At 43.4% G+C, this 15,899-nt stretch overlaps 1 protein-coding gene across 2 annotated transcripts in view; it reads left to right on the top strand.

Annotated features, from left to right (window-relative positions):
- Window positions 1–8,586, top strand: part of pax7a (paired box 7a) — a 43,898-nt gene extending 35,312 nt beyond the window's left edge. For both annotated transcript variants that reach the window (XM_006783239.3, XM_006783238.3), the window contains exons 8-9: window positions 4,379–4,628; window positions 5,800–8,586. In XM_006783239.3, coding sequence (XP_006783302.1) covers window positions 4,379–4,628; window positions 5,800–5,915 — 366 coding nt within the window. In that variant the 3' untranslated portion in view covers window positions 5,916–8,586. The remainder of the gene's footprint in view (window positions 1–4,378; window positions 4,629–5,799) is intronic.
- The last annotated feature ends 7,313 nt before the right edge of the window (window positions 8,587–15,899 follow it).

Below are 15,899 nucleotides of genomic sequence, written 5' to 3'. Positions count from 1 at the left end.
GGCGCAGAATGGCTAACATGTTGTGAGGAGTGACAGCTTGTTCCAGTGCCCGCTAATCGTCCTCATCTGTGCCTGACATGTCAATGCCCACATTCTGTCAGTGCCAATCAGCCACTTAATTGAACACAATTAGCACCCCACCACAACCCCCCATTTGCACTACATTCTTCAAAGGCCCATTTCTCTCCCTCCAGCACCAACCCCCCCACCACCACCACCACCATTCTACCTCTCACTCTGCTTCTGTCTCTTCATCCTGTGGCACTAGTGGAAGACACTTTTCAGTTTTTATGAATGTGCCGCGGCCAATTAACGCAGTGGCATGCAGGCCTGAGCCCGTCATCTGCTGCCTGCCACCATCCTGGCTTTCTGCTGCGGCCCCACACCACCCCTCGCACCACCTCCACCGTGACCAAAACGCTTTAATTCAATTTATGCAATCACTGTTATTTTTAAATAGTCATTTTGTCTGCTCAGATGAGGGGCCTTACTGCCCGCTGGGCCGGCCTTCTCATGTGAGGGATGGGGGGAAGGGCGGGACGCTGTGTGAGCAGGAGTCGACTGACTTGGAGGGGGGAGTCACTGATATTTTCATTTGTTATTTATTTCCTTCATTTTTTTTTTGTTTGGTTTCAGGTTAAGTGTTTGATTAGGATTTTAAAAGATTTAAATCAAGTTTTCATGTAACATTTAATGATCTAACATAAGAAGTCTGTCTGTTCTTTGTGTCTTTCTATGTATTAAATACGCACATTTTATTTCATATTTTGACTGTTTCCAATGTCAGACACTTTCCAGACTTCTGGGCTACAGAATTAAACACTATTCTCTTCCTGTAATCACACCCCGAGGACTGGCCTTCAAATATTGATCTGAAATTCAGTGTCATCACTGTGGATCTTTAATCGTTCTTTGCTGGAGCGAGTATCAGCCAGGCAGATCTGCTAAGGTGCACAATGTTATTCTGCACTACTCAGATAACTTACAGACATTTGGAGTGCTCATTTTTCCCTGTCTGCCCCAGTGACCTCTGCCTAACTTAAAGGTACATCTTGGGGGCATTTTGATTTGGGCAGAACGGGGAGGTATCGGTGACAGAGGAACTAATCCAGTATTGCGCAGATTAAGAGTATTTGTGGAGCGGGGTGTGTTGGCGCTGGCGCTGGGAATGGAACAGAAGGGGCTCCTATCAGCTCTCCAGGCAGGCTAGCCCTCAGGCCAGTGCAGTCCTACAGGAGTCTTTGTACTTCCCAAAGCCTCCACTCTCCTCTCGCTCACGCTATATCACTCTCTCTGCTGGCCCCCTCGCCTTCTTTCTATAGGCTATCATATTCTCAGCACTCCATTTCCTCACTTTACACTTGTGAATTGGTGTTGTTTTAATCCAGTGCAAGGGTGCATTCTTATTATCAGGTGCAGCAGGGACGACTGCTCCTGTAAGTAGACACGAATGAGCTCCATTTCACTGCCTTACACAATGTAAAAAATTAAATAGTCGAAGTGGAATAATGTTGACTTTTATGATCTCGTAATGATTATAATGGCTGAAAGAAAACTCAGCTCTTCCGGCACATTCCCATTCTCTTTCTGTACTGTGTTTCTTTTCTCTCATTGTGTTTTTTTCTTGTATCACTTGCAGTGTTTCAGCTCCGTCTCTGTCACGTTGTTTTATTCCAGAGTGAAATCCAACAAAGAACAACTCGTCAAACATTCGCGCAAACAAAAAAATGTTACAAAAAAATGTAATTTGGCTGTTGAAGAAATTAGGGGAGGGGAGGGGGGTTTGAAAGGGCCTCTTTTTGTCTCAAGTGTGCTATTTATTTATCTGAAAGGATGCACATTGTATCCATTTACACTTCCCGCACTCACTTTGCCACAGGCTGGAGGGCTCAGAAGTTGAGAGAATTAATTACTTTTTTATTATTATTTATAAAGTAATCTATCTGTAGAGAGAGAGTGGAAAAGGAGGGGGGCGGGTGTGAAGGGAGGGGTGTTGTGCGCAAGAGGCAGGGAACGCCCTGGAGCATTGTCCTTTAAACTGGGTCCTGGCTCACATTATCTCCCAAACCAGCACTCACACAACGTTAAACAACAAACGAACTCTGGGCTGCTGAGGACGCCGTATGCGAGGCGAAACAGGGAGGTGGGGGGGAGGCGGGTGCAGAGAAACAGGGAGAAACTCTGCTCTGCAAGAGCATGCTGTATGTATGGATGATAAATATAATGGCCTTTCCTCAACTCTAAAATTTGACAGGAATCCAAAGTCCTTTTCAACTCTTTATTAATACGCCCACGTGTTTAGTGACAACCATCAGCTTCCTGCCTTTCTTTTGTTTTTGTTTTTTTTTTAATTCAAGACAAAAAGCAGATCCCCCCGCTTTCTTAGAGTCCATTTATTGGCTAGAACTTAATATCTGCAGAGGCTGTTTCACGAGCGACACAGAAACAGAAATATGTCAATGTATCCAGCCACAAATGGCATTTACGAGTTTATGTGACAAAGTATCGTTTAACACTTGAACACTTAGGGGGGAAAAAAACTTTATGGGAACATCAAAGTAGCAAAACCCACCAATTAAAACCGAACCGTGTATCACATAAAATGCTGTAGGTGTGGGTGGAAGAATCCACTCTGAACATACCTTTCCCCACTAAGAACACTTAAATTATAACTGAAAACTGTGCTTGAGATCCTCACAGATGCCAACACTTGTCAGCCTCTAAAGTGGCCGATCCATCTAAAATATCCTGCTAAAATAGCAATGCCGCAACATGTCGCGATAAGAAGTCATTTCCTTTTGAAGAGCTTTTATGAGCGTGAATAATAATAGAGCCAGTTGTTGGCTGTCCTATTTCATAAGGAAGCAATGTAATCAAGCTTCAATTAACCAATAACTAAAATGGGCTCATGCCCTCCAGCTGTCTCTCTCAGGACATTTTACTAGCTCCCTTTTTTTTCTTTTACTTTAAGGAACCCATCCAAACATAACCCTTCATCTTCCTCACATTGTGCACTTCATCTCCATATGGGAGGGAGCATCACATGTGTCCAGCATGAAGAGGGCTATGAATCTCCCTCTTATGGATACATGTCACATGCTTTGTTCGCAGATGTGGAGGGGACGGTGGGGGTTTCCTTACTGATAGAATTAACATGTGGAAATGACTAACCAGCCTTTATGTTTCTAATGTGCTTCGAGTGTTTCGTATTTCTAGGGAGGCCCCTCTCTAAAGATATGATTAATTTGCAGAATATAGTTAATTTTCCCTCTGAGGGATAATTCTGGCGTGCAGCATCATTTGTGGACTGTTTTGGCTAGCTCCTGCGTTGGGTGTGTGGTTGCTACAAATGTGTATGCATGTGTCCGTTTGTGCATGCATGCAAACATATGTCTGCCTCTGTATCACCCCTGTGTAACCACCTCTATGATGGGCTAATTGGTTTAGCAGCCAAGGGGCCAAAGGCCAGTGCAGCATAGCAAAACTCAACATGAACCTGATGTTGAAAGGAAGGCTTCGCTGCTATAGGAGGGAAGCATGTGTGGGACAATTGCCTTTTTTTTTTACCACACACACACACTCTACACTTAGGCTTTTTCACTTAACGAAACTCACAGCATGAGAAAACAAAATTTTTCACAGCGTTCTGGGCCACTGTGCTTCAGACTAGAGGAGCACCAGAAGTAATCTCTTACATTTTAACATATTGTGAGGCCTTCTTCTGACGAATGTCACATGCTATTACATTAATCTAGAATATTGAATTGGAAGCCTTTATGCACTGTGAATAATATACACACTGTAATATTCAGGCAAGCCTCAACCTGCAGTATCAGCGGCCCGCTCAGTATGGTTTGTGGAGCCTACTTTGTGTGGGGATCTGAGGGGATCATTTACCAGTTCCAACTCCATTACTATTCATGAGATGGGTAGGCTAGGGGCGAGGGATTAGGGACTCCCTTGGTGCTTGTTGTGCTGTAGGCTCGGGCTCAGGCCTCAGGCTCCGGGACAGGGGCTGTCTGGCAAGGATGGTGGGTCTATTATCACCCTGGGACCCGTCTGTCCCACAGCAGAACACTTACTGGCAGCGCCAGCTAATGGAAACTGTGTCTCTTGTTCCCTTTCTCCTTTTTTTAACCTCATCACCCTCCTGGTATCCTCCCTCCCCTCTGCTCTTTAAAAAAAGATGGGGAAGTTTCTCCCCTTTCCTATTTCAAAGTTGAAATGGTGTATTTCTATTGCCATCTTTACCGTGAAGTGCTGGGATGGCACTATACTTGCAAAAAAAAAAGTACTTTCCCTCAACTCTGTCAATGCTTTGATCCTCAATTTTCCAAGTTTCTAACATCCTCTTTCCCCCCACCCCCCTCCCCTCCAGGTGATGAGTATCCTGAGTAACCCTAGTGCTGTACCCTCCCAGCCCCAGCACGACTTTTCCATTTCCCCCCTGCACAGCAGCCTGGAGAGCTCCAACCCCATCTCAGCCAGCTGCAGCCAGCGCTCTGACACCATCAAGAGTGTGGACAGCCTGGCTTCCTCGCAGTCATACTGCCCTCCTACATACAGCGCCACCAGCTACAGTGTGGACCCCGTCACTGCAGGCTACCAGTACAGCCAGTATGGCCAGAGTAAGTAGACCTTGTATGTGCATACTGTTGTTGTTGCAAAGCAAATACTTTCATGTTTTTGTGACAAAAGCTGGTCGTTCTTCTCCGACCCCCTCTTAAGCTGACTAAATTTAAAAAGCCTATGAAGTGATGCCCAGTTCCCAGGCAGGAGAGCCTCCTGACCTTTGCACCCTGGTCGGTGGAGGCAGACACGTGCTCTTGATAAAGACCCCACCACCACCTCCACACCACAACCATCCATTTACAGAGCTGCCTTAGTCACACCCCACTCCACTTGGATGGGAAAGAGAAGAGGGCCACTTCAAAGAACGGCACACCCTCAGGGGCCACAGTGTCCTCTTGCCCACCTCTCTTTCCCTCTTTCTCCTATTTTGATCACACACACACACATGCACACACCCTCAGGGCAGGAAAGAGTTTGCTTTATTAGATTAGCATAATTGACTGATGCTGTCACAGACATTCACAAGAGGTAAAATGAAGCCCACTTCCTGAACAAACCAATGCAGCATTGGCTAGCTGACATTTGTTTGTATTTATTTTCAGGTTCTGGTGGTGATCTGATGCTTTTGTGCATCTGGTGATTTTCTTTTCCGAAATGTGTTTGTGTTATGCGTGAGTGCGGGCGAGCGCGTGCCAATCTGTCACGTTTTTGTGTGTGCGCACCAGTGTTTTTGTCAGCAGCAAGAAACTGATGGCAGTGCGGATGTGAGCTGATGTGAGGTTAATTAAGATGGTGATTGAGCACAGTGGATGGGTAATGAATGGAAGAGAGAGGAGAGGAGCTGCTGTCTGAGGATGAAAATGATCGGCCATGTGGAGTGTGGAGGGCATGAAATCAGAGATGCCAAGTGTAATGAAGACTGGCACACAGAACACACACGGGGAACTGTCTGAGTGACAGCATGGAGACTTTACCAGGATGCACATGCTCTGTGCCAGCAGCATGCCAACCTCAGACAAGGGACAGGGGAGGGGTTTTTATCTTTCACTCTCTCTGTGTGAATTGTTTTTCATTTGACTCATTCTCTTCTGCCACAACTTGTTTCAGCCTTAATCAGAGGAATGAAATGAGAGTGAATAGGACATATGTCCCAGGAATCTACCACCTGTCTAACGTTTGTTTGTTTTTCCTTTCTGTCTTCTTTTGTTTGTTTGTCTGTGTGTATAGCTGCTGTAGACTACCTGGCTAAAAATGTGAGCTTGTCCACCCAGAGGAGGATGAAGCTTGGAGACCACTCGGCAGTGCTGGGGCTGCTGCAGGTGGAGACGGGACAGGCTTACTGAAGCCACTCGGGACAAACCCTGCACCTCTCTCTATTTCACCCTTTGCCACCCTCCTCCATGCTCCATCAAGTCTGGACTGCAACTCCAGCTCGTCTATCTGCAGCTCGGCCATGACATCAGTGAACAGACGTGCGCCCTCACTCTGTGCCAGAGAAAGTGACGCTTGTGAGAGAGCGAAAAGTCCCTTTTCGGGAATGGAGCTAAACTTTTCACACCACCAGGCGGCTCTGCACCCTTTCTCCCCACCCTTTGGGCATAATTGCCCGCTCCTTGTACTCATGTCCCAGCCTCAGACCTGTTTATTTTACTCAGTGGGCCAAAAAGGACCCCCAGATGACCAAAGGATGGTCAACTTCATTGGCCCAGATTCCTCCTTGTCATGGCTGCAGTCCAGCACACATTTAGAGCCATCAACAACATGTACTTTTGACCTTGCTGTTCATAGTAGTTAACAAAGCCAATATCATTTGAACGACTCTTCTTCTTGTTCTTTTTTGATATTGTTAAGACTATTGTTGCTGTTATATGATTATGGTTAATGTGATTTCTGTTGTTCTTTGATTCCATTCGTATCTCTTTTCTCCGTTAGATGTCGGTGTGTAAAACACAGAGAATGACTGAGATGATCTGGAAGCGATTGTCTGTTGCATATGCATGTTTGCGTGTCGGCACACAGTCACACAAAAGAGGATGATTGTTTTCCAAGCTGCTGTTCCTCTGCCTGTTCCCTGAGCTCAAATATTTGTGAGCGATTTGACCTTCCCACTTTCATATTCGTCTTGACATTCCTAAAGAACTCTGCCATACTGTGGGAAGTCTGGCTGGCTGGATTCTGCAGGGAATTAAAGCAGCGTTTTGGCGGCCAATAGCTTTCCCCTTGTAACCTCCATCCCATCCTTAGTGGTGGTCCATAGGGAGGAGGGCATTGTTTGCAAAAACAGGATTGGGGAAATTAATGTATTTTGAAACATGGACCTTGCCAAGCTCAACCACCCCCTCATACGAACACACACACACACACACACCTCCCCATTCCTCCCAAATCCCATCTGCCAGGGAATCCTGTGTGACTTAAACAGTGTGAAGCAGATTAAATCACACGAATATAATGTCAAAGCTAATTCACAGTGACCCTTCTCATCACTAGCCAGTATTTCAGGTTTCTTTATAGCATAATTAGCACATTTTGTAAATGCACACTGTGTTGGCTTTCCACCTTTCGACTAAATTCCTTCAGAACATTCCTCAGCCTCCATCTCCAACATACTATAGGCATTCCAGCATTCTCTGTTATGAGATTAAAAAGTAGACAAGCTGTGCCATTCACATGCACTCTGGAAAATCATATAATCCAGTCAGTTGTGAAAGGGCACAGGTAACTCCGCTGATTGGCCCCCTTCTCTGGTTTGGACCAGAGCCACGTCTAATCCTCCGCTTTCACATACTCACCCAAATGTACAAAAAAGACGAAAAAAAAAAGTTTAAATAATAGTGGATATGAGACATTTGTGTAGCACGCATTGTTGACTTGATCCAGGACCAGCTGTTCCCTTGAGATGTATGTGATATTTTTCATTGACATCAGTGTGATTATTATGACAGTTAATGCTCAAGAAAGGATCTGGTCCTTCGTCGCCTTTAAAATCTGAAAAAATGTACAGTAGCTGGAGCAGATTGTGTATTGTTTCTTTATAAAGAGTATGTTTTATACTAAAACAACACTATGTTGAGTGGTAGGTAAGCAAGGGATCTGTGGAAGTAAATGTTTTGGTTTTCTTTTTTCTGTTTTCTTTTTAATGTATTTAATTGGTTTACTTGTTTCAACCAAAAGTTTTGAGTCTGTTTTTTTTTCTGACCCAGGTAAGAATTGATTTGTATAAATGAGTAAAATATAAATTCCACTGAAAATGTTCCAATTAAAATGACATTTAAGAGGGTAAAACTGAGCTTGAAGGAAAATGAAAGCTTGGTGTCACAGACAGACTCCCCCTGAACCACAGGACCGCTGTATATTTAAAAGGTGGCTGAATTAAACATCTTCAGGGTGTTTTTGACCGCCTGTTTTACAGACTGAGTATAAAAGCAGGCCAGCTATCACTGGACCAAGGACCTAACACACCTGAGCCTTCGGTGTGTGACTCTGCCAATGGACCAGCGTGATGATGATGATAATGATGATGATAATAATGCCAGAGACAACAGGCTTTCTACTCTGGGAATTTGTTGGATTTGTGGACCAATAAGACTTCAGGAGAAAACGTCAAAGTAATGCTGACTCCGCACTGAACCGCAGCAGTTGCTGCTCCAACTGCTTCACTTAGACGCCTCACTCATGTGTATATTTTAAAAAGGAAGAGTTTTAGAATTGTCTTTAGTGTATCAAACCCATTTCTAACACTCGCATCAATAAACATTTGGGTATTTAAGGCATACAACTCCTTCCCTCCCAGCCCTCCCCACTCCCTCCTCCCGTCTGTTTGACCCTTAACCTGTTTAGTTGCTTTTTGACATCTGTGCTTTGCTTTACTCCTTTTTCTGTTCCGCATGTGTGTATATTATCATGGTATAATTTATTCTGCTGTATGAAGTATTAGAGTAGTGGGAAACTTGTATTGGTATTTACTACCTTCAGCCTGTTGGTGTGTTTACTGTAACACTGGCGTAACTGTTATCAATTAAAGATCCAAAACAGAGTTGAGCCTTTTGTCTCTTATTTCTGTCGTGTGCAGGTTTTTAATGTTTATTATGAGACGAGTCAGTAATGAACCTTTTTATTTATCCAATGCTTCTTTCAGTTTTTACATGTACTACATATGTACATACATAGTCAGTATAGACAATAACCATTTTATCCAGCCAATCAAATATCTGTTTTTTCCAGCCTTTCTCCCATTTATATAATTTTGGACTGACTGACAGACTTTGATTAGGTAAGAAAAGCCATTAAAATTGTGACCTTGGGCTCTGGGAAATTGTGGCAAGCCTTTTTAGTATTTTCTAAGATTTAAAAAGGCTAATAAAATAAAAATAAATTGATGGAAAATATATTTCAGACAGATTAATTACAGGCCTGGTGTAAATCTGTGTGCATCTGCAAAATCTTAAATCAGCCACACTTGATCTATCTTTTCCCTAACCGCATGCTTGTAGTCTGAGCATGTAAGTTCAAGCACATTTGCGGGGGTCACCAGTGACTGTTCCAGCGCTGGCGATATGATTAGAGAGTGATGAGAGCTCAAATGTCCCAGACGAGGAGACGCAGACTGAAAGTGTGTCTAGCTGCAGCTGTAGGAAGTAATTCATTCTACCCGCTGACCAGCAGCGCTCGCCTCTCCCTCCGCTTGCCGGGGAATGCAGTCTGCAAATCTCTGCGGTATGGTGTGAATGTAGGGGAACTAACCGGTGTAGTGTGGAAGCATCCGCTGTGCTTTATATTACACGTCAAAACAGTGGCGCTCATTCACTTGTAGCCATCAGGCACTGCTGGAGGTATGTCAAACCCGCCTTAGGTACATTCATTCATTCATTTAACAAATCTCAAACATGCTGGATATGTGTGCAGTCGCCGCAGCAAGAAAATCTTCCTACATAGTCTTGTCTAAACTAGTAAATCATGCCAAGATGCACCGTGAGAGATGTATATTTACTTTCTGTACGCCACAAATTGACAACAAATACATTTTATTTGCAATTAAATGTGAACTAATTAAAGGCATCACTAATCAAAATTATTAACATCATCACCATCAAATTGTATTAGCAGATAAATCTGAAGCTAAATGAAGTCAGTACTGCTTGTGTTATCAAGGGGTACCTATCATTCCTATTTCATATTTTCATACTCAGTGAGTATAAACTGATACATAACGTTTAGGATTCCCTTCACAGATTCAAATCAGCACTGAAATGCAGCGTTATCGCCACGTTATATCATCAAGGCTCAGTTAAATTTGATGCAAATGTTAATTCTCTTGAATATCTAATTACAAAACATATATTGTGAAAAAAAAATAGTGTTCTTGGGTGCTGGATTAGCATGCCAATGAGGCAGGTCAATTAGTTAATCGATTTCAAAGCAAGTTTTTGATATGAGTTCATTCTGAGGAGACTGGGGGGCTTTCAATGGATCCTCTGAACATATCAAATATGCATTGTGGCTCTTTGCCTGCTGCGTGTCATCCTTCATATATTCCTCTAAAAGTTTGTGTTCTGGTTGTCCAGATTAGACCTTGGCATGTGCTACGGTTGTCCCCTTTGCTCCAGCTTGTCTCCTGAGGTGCCGGCCTGGGAGTTTTGTCTCCCTCGGGTCTGCTGTCACTCAGACTGGACGAGGTGGCAGCTCAGGCAGTGGTGTGTGGGAGAGCTTTATGACATTTCCCTCATCTCCTGCTTTGATCCCCTAATTGATTGACTACAGGAGCAGAGGATAAACAGAGCCCACAAGAGCCGATTCCACTCGCCTCTCTGGAGTGGTTTAGATAAAGTGTAGAGGCCCGAGCGCTCCATTCCTCCTCTCCCCTCCTCTATATGGACATACGGCCATTGAAGGTAGCTCTATGCCATGGTAGCTTAGCTGTGGGCTGTGTCCTCAGGCCCAGTGCTTGCCTACTGCCCCTGTGCATAAATGGCTGCCGGTAATGGGGTTGTTTAGATCACAGGGATGGAAATGAAACTCCTGAGCCTTGCTGTAGAGACCAGGAGGCCCTATCACTCATGCAGCAGTGATAGAGAATTCACAGCGTCAGCCTGGTCATACTTTCAGAATGAGCCATGGAATAGAGGCTCTGATTCAGATCTTATTTAGGACCCAGCTCCTGAACCTGGCCATGCTGTGATAAATAACCTTCTGCTGAAGACTCAGGAAAGCCGTGAAGAGGAAGAACGCAAACAGCCAGTTAAGGGGGAAAAAAACAACAAGCCAAAAAGTCTCAGATTTAAAGAAAATGTGTGTTTGAAAACATGACTTTAGAATGATTTAAACCAGATATGATAATTATATTCTAATTTTTCAAATTTGTCTTCAGAAAGAGTTCAGATCCGTGTGCAGGTATGCTAAGAAATGATTAAGAGATGCTCTGGGGTCTTGGTTTTATTCTTTGAGATTATGTGTCATAGGGAGTAAAAAAGCTCCCAGCTGTCGCCATGAAAGCACTTACAGTATAATAATCCCCCAAATCCTGTAATTATGCCAGCATACGCTGTGTACCTGAGCCTCAGCTTTGTGCTCGTCACCTCAAGGATCCCACTGACACAGACACAGACGCACAGCTTGCCATGCACATATCTCCTTCCCAACCATGTATTTTGCATAGGGAGAAAATCTTATTTTCAGAACATTTTAGGTATTTTGAATTTCATGGTTACCCCTCTCAGGTATTATAGATAGATAATCTGTCATGTATAAGTAAAAAAAAAAAAATCAGGAGCTCAAACAGGGGATTGTCTGATTTACCAGGAACCAAAATTATAGAATCTTTCACCAGCTATATTACATTTAATCAGCTAAGTTAGATCAATCTTCAATTCATTACATTTTATTTATATAGAACCAATTCAGATTGCAATACTTGAAATGCACATGTGCACATATATGCACATCCATGCACACCTCCCTTAATTCATTTTTTTAAACAAAGACAAAAAAAAGTCCAAGTAAAGTTGTAAATCTAAGAAATCGGAGCTAGATAAAAATCACTGTGAAGCCAAGCTTGATTTACATTTAAAATCTGAGCTGTGTTCTCAAGCTAATTAATATTAATAACAAAAATGGAAATGAGTGCAGTGGCGGCCCATAAGTGAAGAACAAACTGGGTGCATTCAGTCAGGAGATTCATATACAAGCCCTTTCTCAGGAGAAGTGGGCTCTAAACAGGCGTGACGGCAGGGCATAGACCGCCATACACAGAGACAATTTTTCTAGATAATAGCCTATCACGCAGGATACAATTTAAATTAAAAAATGCAATTTTCACCTTGAAATGAACAAATGATTACAATTTCTATACAAATTAAGGCATCCAGGCTGTGCCTCAGTACTGTGCCAAGGCCATGAAACCTGACATAATTACCATGAAATACATTTTCAAATATTTGTATTTTGTCCATCGCTTTAAAACATGCCACTCTGCCTTCTGTGGGTTTGTGATCTCACCTTCTGGGGGAAATACATAAAAAAGAGAGAAAATCATCAGAGATGAAAAGCTCTTCAACAGGAGAGATAAAAATGTGGGGGGAAAAAAAACAACCTCCCATACACACAGTAAATCAGCGCAACTCGGCACAGCGCCCCTGGAGCTATCTCTAAAAGCCAAATTACTGCTACTTATCTAAGGAATCATATCTACTAGTTATCTGCTCCTGAGATAGGCTCCTCTCTCTCTCTCTCTTGTGCCTTGTGCTCATCGCCAGAAAAGCTATTTATTTGTGATTACAGACACCCTTTGAATAAAAGATGTTTGTGTTTGAGATCCAAAGTTTTCGCAGATTCTGAACTCCTCAGATTCTTCAGAGAGGAGAGTATTGAAGGCAGAACACCTTATTTGGGCAGGGTTGCTGGGGGTGGTCTGCTGCAGAGAGAGGGATGAAAGTGTAGCCGATGGGAAATATGAGACAAGACCTCAAACTTCTCTTACTCTTCATATCACATATGCTTTCAGAGGGGATTCATACTGAGATGAGGTGTCGAATTGACTTTAAATGCAGAACCTTATGCTGGAAACACATGGAGACAGGAAGTTCTGGCAGGTATTTTGTAGAAAGCTGCCAAAAGCTGCTAAGTTTGGAGTTTTGGGGAGTTTCTCTTCTCGCAGATATTAATGCCCTTAACTAGGAGGAATCATAGGAAAGCAAATTTTTAATGCGGTGGTACAGAAATGCAGTTAAAAAGTGTCTAATACTAGCAGTGGTTTACGTGGGGTGGGGTGGGGGGGGGGGGTGGGGTTTGTCCACTACAATCTAAAATAGTCCAATGGCAATCTTTTTCCAGGGCTTCTAAACATGTTCACCTTCCCTTAGAAACACTTAACAACATGTGCAGTAGGGAGCAAACATTTTAAACTACTACACCAATATATATGCTCATTCCCTAAGCAAAGCAATGTAAGTACAAGACTCAGAGCTATTATACAGTTTACTAATCTTAAATGCCTCTTTTTTCCTTCCATTTCTTCCATTCCCTCTTTTGCCCTCCATCTGTTGAAGTCCCTCAGCCAGAGAGGCGCACATCAGATTTCAATAGTTGACCTCTTAATGCTGAGGTCAGTGCTGCACCGGCAGCGATTTCACACTCAAGATGAAAGGGAAATGAACGCTGAGGATGCTGGGGTGGGGTGGGGGGTGACATGGGGCCCTGACCACTTTGGCCATTGCCACTCTAACCGCTTCACTGCACCAGGCTGGAATCTGAGGTGAGTCCAAGAAGAGGTGCTGAGATTGAGGTCTGCCACCTGTATAACAATAGGCGAAGCCACCGACCTAGACTGGATATGCACCGATTGTTTTTCTTTTTTCTCAGCAGCAATAAAACTTAGTTGCACTGTTGATTTCTGGTGCTACGAAGGAACTAGAGCAGACGACAGCAGAAGACGCGCATGAAGTAACACCACTAGCATTTCCAGAACTGGAGAGATGAGCTCCTATGCATCTGAAACTCCTACGAGAACTCTCTGCTGTCACAGTTGTACGAGCTACTGAACCCCAGCATATTGTTCTTTTCCACCAATGAGCCCGGGCCCCGATGCTCGCCCTGATGTTTGCCGTCAGACTCCCGGCCTGCCCGCCCAGTTACAAGCGCTCATTACCGGTAGATTTCTCAGAAGCCATTATTGAATGAACACTGAGACAAGGCTAGCAGTGAATGGACAGTTTGGTTACACCGCCATGAGGCTTGAGCTCCTCAGAGTAATGTACCGCTTAAGTACCTGTCAGCTTTATAAAGGAGGGAGTAGACTGTGTAAATGTGTGTGTAAATAGAGTGTCAGATCAGGACCCCAGGGAGTGGAGGTGGGGAGCGTGCATGTGTGTCTGTGCATGTGTATGCTCTTTTGTTCGGCGGTGCATGTGTGTGTTAGCGAGTGTGCATGTGAGTGTCACAATAATGATCATTTAACCCTCCTCAGCATTCCCCAGGGCTCCACGTTCCCCTTTCGACTTCATAGTGCTCCAGGCTCTCTCTCTCCCTCGCTCTCCCTCTCTCTCTCCCTTTGCCTCTTCTGTCTGCTTCTCACGGCTAGGCACAGTTGGGGAGCAGCTCCTTATTCATTCATGAGAGAAGCACCGGATAAATAAAAAGGTTCATTACTGTGCTAAAGTGTTACTAATGACATGTACCTGCCACTGAGCACCTCCGAAAATCTAATGTGACACACTAGAATGGAAAATCTATTCTGCTGCACCAAGGCCTCCAATGGCGCTAGCACATACTCTATGGAAATTTCTCTCCGCTTGCCCTCCAATTGTGTCTCTCTAAAACCAATATTTACAATCCCATAGCCATTATGTCCTACTACGCCCTCTGCGCCTGCTGTTGCGACCTTCATATTAGCTGAAAATTGGACTTTGCAAACTTAGCAGGGGAGAAGAGACTCTTCACATAGATGAGAGGGGGCAGCACCGGGAGACTCAGCATGAGGTGCGGGGTCCTTCTCGACTCCCCTGCTGCCCCAAACCCTAAACTGACAACGGCCAACCAAATGCCAAACAAAAATACAGTGAAATCTCTCCATGATGCATGCCATCATTAAGTCTCCTCCATGTAAATGCTGTAATAATAAAAATGCTAATAAAAGACACCCTGAGTGCCTTTTATTCACCTTAAGGTTACACTGTGTTTCACTTGAGACGTGACTTCTCTTTTGACACTCATAATGTGTCACCGGATCACCAGCCCTAGGTTCATAGACTATGCAAATAAGCCTGATGGCAGCATTTAACCAGTAACTAGACAGAATGCTTTTGTATTCATTTGATTAATGTCGGCAAATGCAGACATAAAGCTTGACTGACAGGAGGAGGTCTGGATGAAGAAGCTAAAGCTCCCACAGTAACAAACTGTCTTTGATGACACCTCAGCTCTACTCCTGCAAAAGCAACACCCATTCATTTCCCTGAAATCTTGAGCTTGCTATATTATTTAAAAACTGATTTTTTAAAAAACCATTTTCACCTTTATTATGTTTAAAAATATTATGACACTTGCGATAGTTTAAAGAATCAAAATCAAACAGCAGCTGTTTCTGGGATGTAGTACATTTGGCTCTGCAGGATTGTGCATGCACTCATTAGGTAGACTGTTTTGCACATTTGGAGATAACATTGGGGAAAATAAACAGATTAATTGATGAACTGAGTTGTAAGAAGTTGCAAATACTAAATGCATATAAAAACAAATGTCAGAGTCAATGCTGCTGAGCTGCTTGAAGAATAAACCCACCCTTCAGTTATGGCTCTCATATTTACAGAGTTAAGAATTCTGTCGTTATTTTTGTGATTAAGGACACGAAATCAAAAAAAAAATATCCTTTCTGCAGGACGAGACAACAGCTGCCCTGGTCGAAACAGATTATATCGTTAGCTGGATAGATGTTAACTATGTTGTACGAAAATTTGATGTTACAGATAATTAAAGAGATAAGGTTTTCTTTGTACAGATTTAATGCAGCTCTTTGATGCAGTGCAAATGAGCTACGACTTAATCTTTAGAGATACAAAATGTGAAATGTAAGGGGGGGGGGGGGGGGGGGGGGGGTTCCACATGTTTTTAATGCACACAGACTTTGATGTGTGTCTGAGGTCTGCTCCACCTGGATTTGCTATATGATAAACCCAACAGTACAAACAATTTCATTATTTCCCAAAGTATTTATTGTTTTACAGAATAACTTAGGACCAGAATACTAATCCCTAACCCATCTTATTAAAATTTTTAAACTTTTATCATTTCTCATCAATCAAATGCTTTAACCAGCTCTTGGGAGCTTTGCAGAA

This window comes from Neolamprologus brichardi, chromosome 5, assembly GCF_056152115.1.
Source record: "Neolamprologus brichardi isolate AB-2024 chromosome 5, ASM5615211v1, whole genome shotgun sequence".
NCBI lineage: Eukaryota > Metazoa > Chordata > Actinopteri > Cichliformes > Cichlidae > Neolamprologus > Neolamprologus brichardi.
The sequence above is the reverse complement of the archived record's forward strand: the minus strand, read 5'-3'. Positions and strand labels throughout refer to the sequence as shown.